Here is a 9679-nt window from a genome sequence, read left to right on the forward strand (position 1 = left end):
CAGCGTGTCTAAAAAGGGTCTCAAAACAGTTCAGCTCCCAACATTTGGCCTCTCTTCTCCCACACGAGCCAAATCGCAGTTTATTTCACAGAACTTGATCCTCACACTAATGTATACAGTATCTAGAAATCACTGCATGTCCTCCTTTCCAACTTTAGTCAACTGCCAGATTGCTTTAAATCAAATCATTGACTCAGGACGCACAAAACAAGGGCCATATGCTCAATAAGTTGGTCTAATTTATGTATCTGATTTAAGGTGATTTCAATATTGTGCTTAAAGGGATCATTTTAAAAAATGTATATGTGTTTTTTGTCCATATAACGCAAGTCAGTGGGGTCCATTGTTGTTTTGGATCCTATTGACTTTCATTACATGGACAAACATGTTGAAACACTCTTCAGAAAATCTTCTTTTGTGTTCCTCAGAAGAAAGAAGGTCAGTTTTGGAACGACATGAGGGTTAGTAAATGGTTTCTTTTCATTTGTGGTTGAACTATCCCTTTAAATACTAAAGAACTCTTCCTGAACACACATTTCTCAGTGTTACAGTTGAACCTCTTACCTGCGACTCGCACAACTGCCCTCTCCGCGGGGTCCAGCACTGAGTCTTGGCTCTTGCGCTTGCGTCTCTCATGTTTGGATAGGTTCCATGGCAGAGTGTCCCCTTTGGGCCCGGCTGTGCTGTGGGCGCAGGGCGAGAGAGAGCCCCCGGACCTCTCACTGCGGAACGAACGCTCGCTCACACACGAACGTTCACTCAGGCTCTCCTCGTCCGAGGAAGACATCTCGCCAGGGGGCTGGGAGGAGGGATATGAGGGGTGGCAGGGTAAAAAGGGAAACAGAAATAAGGTCAGGACAGAAACAGAAGCATGTTAGAGACTCTATAATGTGTGAGATATCTAATTCATTACCCACAGGGCAACGTACTACTACTATATACCAGAAAACATGAGTACCAAATAAGGCCGGATTTGTGAGAACACATCAGTTGAACACTGTAATAAAATGAAAGTAAAAGAGATGAAGGCAGATGCTTCTGTAGATCAGGTGAACAGCGCTGACTCACTTCAACAATGATGATGAGAAGAAAAAGTGGCAGGAGGATCGAACTCTCCTTTCAGTCACGGTACTATTAAAACCGGTCCTGATCAGTATTGGACACTGCATTTGGCTGGGCCAGACCTCTCTGATGTGCATTTCTCTGTGATCAGCTGGAAGGTATGGGGCCCAAGGGGGCTAGAGTAGGTTCCTGTCCGTCACATTATTCCACACCAGCTGAACTCATCAATACAAGTGAGCTCAGTGCAAGCTGTTTGGAGATGTGCTCCCCTGTCCAATCTACTCACGTCATTCATGAAAGGCTTGCTAGAGGAGCTATGGCTACCCTGAGATAGTATTTATTTTTTAATGTTAATATTTTTTACTATTAATTTAGTATATTTTATGTGTGTGTGTGTGTAAAAATATATACAATTGCAACTGTATTTAGATATTGCCATTGATTCAAATTATTTTATTATTCGCAAAAATTCTTCTTTAGCATCTAAATTAATAACAAAAAAGGGTGTCCAAGATTATGTAAAAATATATCTTTATTTTTTTTTTTAATTTAGTGTAAAATGCACATCAAATTCTTGTAAATGTTAGCTCTGTATTTGTGTTGGTCTCATATGGATTTTAAAAGCTTTTATACCATTTTCAAGAAATGCTTTGATTTAAAGAATGTGGTGGAACCAGGGTCATTGTCGGGGGGACAATCGGGAATGTTGTCCAAGGCCATGTGATGAGTGGGTTTTCTATGGTATAGCCTACGAATTAAGCAGGGGGGGAGGGGGTTCACACATATTTATTTTTTCCTAGGGGATGTTTTGGGTGTAACCATAAATATTTTATACGATTTTTCGTGATTTTTTTATATTTAGCCACAACAATGGAAAAAACACTTTTATCAAATATTACTATCTTTTATTTCCTTAAAAAATAGCTAAATAAAAAAGATATTTGATATTTTAGTAATTTTATATTCATATATAATAAATAAGCCTACAATAAAACATGATAAATTCTAGTAAAGGTGGTCATGAGTAGTTTAAAAAGATTTTAAAGGGGTCATATGATGCGATTTCAATTTTTCCTTTCTCTTTGGAGTGTTACAAGCTCTTGGTGCATAAAGAAGATCTGTAAAGTTGCAAAGACTAAAGTCTCAAATCCAAAGATATATTCTTTATAAAAGTTCAGAGTCAGCCACGCCTACCTAAAACGGCTCGTTCTAACACGCCCCCACATGTCTACGTCACGATGTGGGAAGATTTGCATAACGCCGCACAAATGTTCACGCAAAGAAAGAAGGCGTAACTTTTATTCTCACTTGTTAGTGCTGGTGCAAGATTGTTTTCTCCTCTTTTCATCAGTCTCTTTAGTTTATGTGCTTTTTTAGATAATGTTTGACTTTCTCCATAGCATTTTAAAGTGGTAATTTCTCAACAGAATTCATATAGATCACACATTTTACCATCAGCTTCGGCATAGGGATGGTTCGCGCAAATCTTATCACACTATCACAGATAACTGTTGAATGCAATGTGAGTTGCCTTGGATAAAAGTGTCATGTCAAATGCATAAATGTAACATTGTTCTATATGATGTGGCCAGGTCTGTCCTGGAAACAATTTCTATATATCAGAAAGTGTACATTCCATGCATTTAACTAGATATGTTGAGCTCTGTCTTTACTGCTTCTCGAAAGCAGGACTAAGTTGACTAAAACCATGTTGCTGAAGCTAGATCTCTTTGCCATCCCACTGTTGCCTGACAGCATGGTGGTTCAGTGGCAGCCAACAGATATAAATAGAGGCAATGCTGTATTCAAAACCTTGCTATGTCATTATGCCTGAGAAGGAAAAGGGAGGAAACTACTGCTCTCTTTTACATTATTTCATCTCTCATTTCTTTCTTACCACCACACTGAGTAAGTTCATGGCAGCTGAATGCACCCAGTGCTCCGATAGACAGCTGTTGTGTTGATTTAAAGTCTCTGTGCAACTGGGTCTGCACTCTGCATTTGTACAGAGTATGGCTTCCCAGAACGTTCGCCAAGCACATCCCAGAACAGCCTTAGTATTGTAGCACCGCTCCATTTCCCTTCGAGAGAAATTATAAGTTTGTGGAACAGAGGCTGGTGGCATTTGTTCTCTTGCTGTGTTTATATAATGTGTGCAAAGATATGTTCATGTGCATTCACCCATGAGGACAGAAGCATCTGCTATGAGTAACACTGACACATCACTATAGACACACTCACTCAATAATAACACTTGCTTATCATAGCAATAAATAATGGCTTTGTATTATTCAGAACACTGTGGGCATTTAGGTATTAGTTCTTATGGAAAATATGACATTTAATCTGGGCGTAATATCATGTGGCCAAGAATTCAGCATGTTTAGAGCAGTTTGTGCCTTTATACTGTATATTAGGGGCTCTAAATTGGATTTGCTTCAGGGCCCATATTTTACATTGGACATCAAGTATGGACCAACAAAAAATCCTTAAAGGGATAGTTCACCCAAAGTTGTTCCAAACCTGTATGAGTTTCTTTCTTCTGTTGAACATAAAAGAAGATATTTTGAAGAATGTTGGTAACCAAACATTTGCCACTGACTTCCACAAGTCAATGGCGACAGTCAACTGTTGATGACAGAATTTTCATTTTTGGGTGAACTATCCCTTTAAAACCTTTTGCTGTGCTGAAAATCCTTTACCTGATTTGCTGTCCCCAGTCAAAAATGACCAGCCTTTTTAAAACTGCTTGTAAAAAAATCACAAAATCTTGGATTCAATCTTTTTGTCAGCTTGTTTTCTTTCAGCACAGGTTTTATATTTCTTTTTGAAACAGATAGGTCGAAGGCCTCATTGATCTGAACTAAAAAATATATATATAATTATTTGTTCTTTTTGTAGTAATGATAATTTTGGCAATATTCACTCAAAAACTGAGGTGCATAAGTTCAGATTAATAATGCCTATGATCAATCAGTTCCAAAAAGAAATACAAAAACCTGTGCTTGACAAAACAAGTTGATAAAAAGATCAAATCCAATATTTGGTTGTAATATAGCATAAAAAAAATGTAGTCTAATGCAGAGGTTGTATTATTGTTATCCTATGGTTAGCTGCATTATGTTACTTTCATTTAGTTTCGTTTTCGCCCGCTATCCACAGAAAAGACCTGTGGCCCATTTTTTTTGGGTCGCAACCCACCAGTTGAAAACCACTGATCTATTTTTTGCCATGCACCAGAGACAGATTCAGTAAATGTAAAGTGCTAAAATAGACAATCCTGCTTGCAAGGATAGTAGCATTTTTTTATTACTGGATAAAATGTTTGATCGGATCTAATTAGTGCAACAGTCTGTTAAAGAAATCACAAGACATGCCGCAATCAAAGACATGAAATGTAAAACTCACACTGACAATGAAGAAATTAGCGCTATTACCAGTACCTCTGAACACATGCAGCTTTAATGTTATAATTGCAACTTTCTATTTTGCAATTGTGACTTTGTTTTTAATATCTGTTATGTAATTTATTATTATTATATGGTAATGTCGCAAAAACTGCAAGAGGCTAGTGCCCCAAACCTCGCAGGACCATAATTTTTAAAATGAGATTTGATAACTTCAAAGCATCTAAATGTATCTTTTGGAATGTCAGAAACTGAAATGAGAAATCACAAGACATGCCGCAATCACAGACATGAAATGTAAAACTCACACACTGACAATGAAGAAATTAGCGCTATTACCAGTACCTCTGAACACATGCAGCTTTAATGTTATAATTGCAACTTTCTATTTTGCAATTGTGACTTTGTTTTTAATATCTGTTATGTAATTTATTATTATTATATGGTAATGTCGCAAAAACTGCAAGAGGCTAGTGCCCCAAACCTCGCAGGACCATAATTTTTAAAATGAGATTTGATAACTTCAAAGCATCTAAATGTATCTTTTGGAATGTCAGAAACTGAAATGAGCAGAATGGTTACACTCACACAGCAGGCAAACATGATGTATGTGCATCTCTACAGGAGCACAGGGCAGGAAACCATCTGTGGATGCTGGTAGAAATAGCCTTTACCCACTCAACCTTCTGTACTTTTACATTTTAGCCCAGGAATGGTTGTGATTGTGTAAACACACTGAGCACAAGCCTTTTGTTCGTCTCTGGAAGACATGAATGAATATCTACCATTTCTGAAGGGAAAGACTTTTGCGTAGATGCATACATATTTGCTTTGGAAACGACCCTTCTTTCAACACATACCACTACTACTGCAAAGTGATGGAAAATCCGACTCATTTCGCGGATCGGTTCTTTCGAACAGTTCATTCCAGTGAATCGAATTCAGCTGTGCTTTACGACATGACGTAATTAGTGTTCAGTTTTGTGTATTTAGCTCACAAACTGCTTATTTGCATCTAAAGAAAATATCTGCATGTACAATACTAAAATTATTATACTAACCACCATAGTTTACATTTAACATTTTGTACGTTTTCCATAAAATGCGATCCGGTTGTGTGGACCGGCTCAACAGAACCACTGAAAAGATCCGACTCCAAAAAACGATTCGTTCACACATCAGACATCGTTGGGTCGTAATGTGGCGGAAACCGAGGAGAGTGACCACAGACAGAGAGAGATGTGCAGAGCCTCTTTGTCCAAACACACTGAATAACGGGCTGTCTATAAAGACCCATTCATGCAGGCGTGAGATGAATAAATCATTACCTTTATTTCTAATTAATTAACGTGAGAAATTAACACCTCGGCTCGCTCCCTGAAGAGAGAAGCACTTCCGATGCCCGATTATTAATGGAAATGAGGACGCTTGTAGTAAATCTAGGGTTTTTTTTGCATGATACTTAAGCGTTTAGTATTCAAACGTTAACATTATAACACAAACTAAAAGCTAAGAAAATGGTGACACACGTATAAAAAACGATAATTATCAGACACATAGCTACACCCCGAAGCTGTCGCATGACGGACATTTGGACCTTCTTACCGTATAACGGCAGTGCCCGTTACCGCACGCAGGGTGACAGAGGCGGGGATGCGCCGGCTCTCAATCCCGACAAACACGCCTCTCAGCCGGCCACAGAAACACTGACTCTCGGTCCGTGTTTTTTGCACCGACCCGGCAGACAGAGGAGCAGTATGGAGACTGTGATTCGGTAATGGCTGTCTATTCCCCTCCTTTCATATCCCTTCTTCTCTCCCGCTCTCTCTTTCTCCGGCCCCCTCCTCCTCCTCTTCCTCACTCTCTCCTTTCTCATCCACCCTTAAGCCCAACCCTCTTTAATGATGATGATCTTTTTAATAATGCTTCATTGTGAGCATTACATAAAAATCACACAAGCCTAATCAAATTCAATCAAAATTCCTATCGGTTAAATCTAATAGCCTAATCTTATATTTCAATCTGAAATTCATTATAAGGGTTGCGTTGCATCTAAATTCTTGTTAATGCAACATTAGGATGCACAAACTTTAATATGACAAAAGTTGCATGTATTTTTCACTGTTGAAAAAGAAGCCAGTGATGGTTAGATGGTTTGCTGCTTTCCCAGTCTGGACTCTTGACTGGTTTTTGAGGGGGGGGGTTTGACACCGGGAGAGCAACCAGACCAGCTGAAGAACAGCTTGATCAGGTTGCGAGACCATCTTAAACCAGACCAGCAAACCAGTTAAGACTATCAACAGGGATCCTCTGTGATAAATGTGGCCATATACACTAACATTTCCAAGATTTCCCCCTTCAAACACACTAATGACATTATTGCCCATAAAAATAATAAAAGTATAATTCCATAATGAATGTGTAGTGAAGAATCTGTCTGTCCTCAGTGAGCTGCAGTGGGATTCAGTGTGACAGTGAAGGATTAACTGCTGCTGGTGGACTGATCAAACAAAACCCATCACAGAAGAGCAGCCCGGCTTTAAATGCCAGTTGACATTCTTTCCCAAATTTGAACTCTAGTAAGATTATTATCACGTGAAGACAACAATATCTAAAATGACCAGATCTTACAGTGACGTCAATTTGTATAGAGCCAGCTTTTAACCTTAAACAGGCTAAACTGAACCCATGTGATGGTCTGCACGTCTTCATTCCACTTGTGCACTCAACTTTACATTTGAACTTTGCTCAGACAGAGCTGTTCTAGCGTCTCAACAGAAATATCTAGCAGTTTATGAACCATATACATCCAATTATTCAAGCAGTTTATGAACCATATTCATCCAATTATTCAAGCAGTTTATGAACCATACTCATCCATTTATTGCTTAGATTTTGCAAAAATGTCTCAGTAGTATAAAAGTAATTTCCCAGTTGTGCTGTTTCTAGTGTGATGCCTCATTTATAAGTTTTAAGTCAACAATTCAAGTCAATTCAAGCTCAAAATAGTGGTTTGTTACTGCCACCCACTGACCAACATACTAAATAACTAATCTTGGCTTGGTAATGTGATTGGGGTGTCAAATGGATTGATGTATTCATATTAAGCTTTCCCATGGGAAGCTTAACCAAACCAAGACAGTTGCATTCAGTTAAGGCTCAAAACCAGACTGAGTATACTGTATCAAACAGTACGAATAATCAGATGGTCTCAGGCAAACTGAAGCATGAATTCAAGCTTAAATGAAGTGTATTTAAAGTCTTCAAACAGATGTAACATACCAGTGGTTCTCAAACAGGGGGCCTCAGCAAACAGAACGACATAAAATTATTTAAATTGGTTGGGGGGGGGCTTTGAATATTGTGTTTTTGAGTAAAAAATGTTGAGAACCACTGCATTATATGGCATTAGGTTTTAATAATAACTTTTTGGGGAAGCACACAGTCATGTCACAAGAAGAAAGAGAAGTTCTAATATTCAAAAAAACTATGAATATCTAAAACTGAATTATTTTTAACCTATTCAATTATGGAATTATTTAATGGAGTAGAAACATTACCAGTGACATTTTTGAAGAATGTTTTGGTGACCATTGACTTCCCTTGCATGGACAAAAAAAAACAAAACAAAAAAAAACTCAAAGTATCTTCTTTTATGTTCCACGGAATGACATGAGGGTGCACAGTAGCCCCTCACTGCAGAACAAAGATCCAGGGGGCGGGGTTGTATCCACATCTAGGGGGTGGAGATGGTAGGTTTAGGTATATGTAAGGTGCCCCCTGGATCTTGTGTTCTGCAGTGAGGACCATCTCCGAGGGTGAGTAAACAGAGGGTGATGACAGAGGGACATAATGAACTGTCCCTTTAAAACTTGTATTACATATTTACACTAAAAAATAACAGTCAGTGTGCAGACAATAACAATTACATGGAATCATTCTATTTATTTCTCGGACATTAAACAATGTTGATACAGCAATATTATTATAATACATAAGTGAGGAAGCAACTGTCCAACAGTATGACTGTGTTGAGAGTGATTGTATGGGGATGCTGGATTCAGGGCCGAGCCTCCTCATTGCCTGTGTGTTGTGGAGGGGTTGTGTAAGTTCCCTCTTTAATCATCTTCTCCTTCTGCTTACGGACCTCATATAAGCGCTGTTGCTGTAACGAGTGATAATAATGTTAGTAATGTGAAGAATCTCAAATACATAGTTTGAATATTTCCGAATGTTCTTACAGTCTTTCGGCGGTGCATGCACTCGTAGAAGTCTTCCAGCTCCAGTTTGCATTCCCTTTTGGCCCGGGTCTGGCCGATGCCGTGGGCGCACTCTATCCACTCCTTCTCAAAGGCATGGCAGCGAGCGACCCGCTTCTGTGGCTGTTCCCCGCTCTGAGCCAAGAGCCACTGGTCCAGATTAATACCCAGCCTTGACTGGAGGTCAATGAACGGCATGATTCTTGGAACTGAAGAGAAATATTTAATGTAAAACAAATGCAATAATGCAATCAAGCTTAAGAACACTGAACAAAGCAGTTATTCATTTTTATATTAAATTATGCCTCAAGGTTTAGAAATTGCTAGCACTTTAAATATAGCAAATAAAGCAAAGTGGTCATATGCAACTACTGAATATCTCCAAAACTTAAGGCCGGGACACACCAAGCCGACGGTCGGGCTAGTTTGTTTGGTGTGTCCCACTCGTCGGCGGCAGTTTGCCCGATTCATCGGGGCCGTCAGCGCGAGTGAGAGCTCTGATTGGATGTTCAGTTTAGCGAACGAGTCAGTGCCCAAGAATTAAAGCGAAAGTGATGAAAACAAGCAGGTAAATGAAGGCGGTACAGACAGAAGGATGTTTAAATGTTACGTGATCTTTCCCAATCATTCTAATACGCAAATGTTTTCATAACAACATGAGCCGCTTAAAATGATTAAAGTTATCAACATTACTGATATTCAAAATGGTAAGCAAGCGCTGCTTTGTTTACGTTTCGTATATCTGCGTTTATCTCGTATATCTTTGTTTCGGTTTCTCCTTTTGAATGACGAATATATAGCCTACTATTGATAGCTGCTGATATAGACAGTTAATTCCTCTCACGCATGCGCAGAACGCACGTGTTAAGCCGGGTTCAGACTACACGATATTTTTGTCGGTCACGATAGTCACTGTGTCAGATTACACGATTTTGACTCCTAAAATCTTGT

The 9679-nt window shown here is 39.0% G+C and overlaps 2 protein-coding genes across 3 annotated transcripts in view; both read right to left on the bottom strand.

Annotated features, from left to right (window-relative positions):
* The window catches only part of LOC107653814 (microtubule-actin cross-linking factor 1-like), a 100041-nt gene extending 93825 nt beyond the window's left edge, over positions 1–6216 (bottom strand). The window contains exons 1-2 of the mRNA XM_016440648.1: positions 6075–6216; positions 565–799 (exon numbers count right to left, since the gene is read on the bottom strand). Coding sequence (XP_016296134.1) covers positions 565–787 — 223 coding nt within the window. The 5' untranslated portion in view covers positions 788–799; positions 6075–6216. The remainder of the gene's footprint in view (positions 1–564; positions 800–6074) is intronic.
* Positions 6217–8394: 2178 nt separating this feature from the next.
* The window catches only part of LOC107653821 (NADH dehydrogenase [ubiquinone] iron-sulfur protein 5-like), a 2835-nt gene continuing 1550 nt past the window's right edge, over positions 8395–9679 (bottom strand). The window contains exons 2-3 of one of the 2 annotated variants that reach the window (XM_016440660.1): positions 8711–8937; positions 8395–8634 (exon numbers count right to left, since the gene is read on the bottom strand). In XM_016440660.1, the coding sequence (XP_016296146.1) occupies positions 8530–8634; positions 8711–8926 (321 nt within the window). In that variant the 5' untranslated portion in view covers positions 8927–8937 and the 3' untranslated portion in view covers positions 8395–8529. The remainder of the gene's footprint in view (positions 8635–8710; positions 8938–9679) is intronic. The other variant, XM_016440661.1, reaches the window with a different exon arrangement.

The sequence above is a fragment of the Sinocyclocheilus anshuiensis genome, unplaced genomic scaffold, assembly GCF_001515605.1.
Source record: "Sinocyclocheilus anshuiensis isolate Anshui unplaced genomic scaffold, SAMN03320099.WGS_v1.1 scaffold223, whole genome shotgun sequence".
NCBI lineage: Eukaryota > Metazoa > Chordata > Actinopteri > Cypriniformes > Cyprinidae > Sinocyclocheilus > Sinocyclocheilus anshuiensis.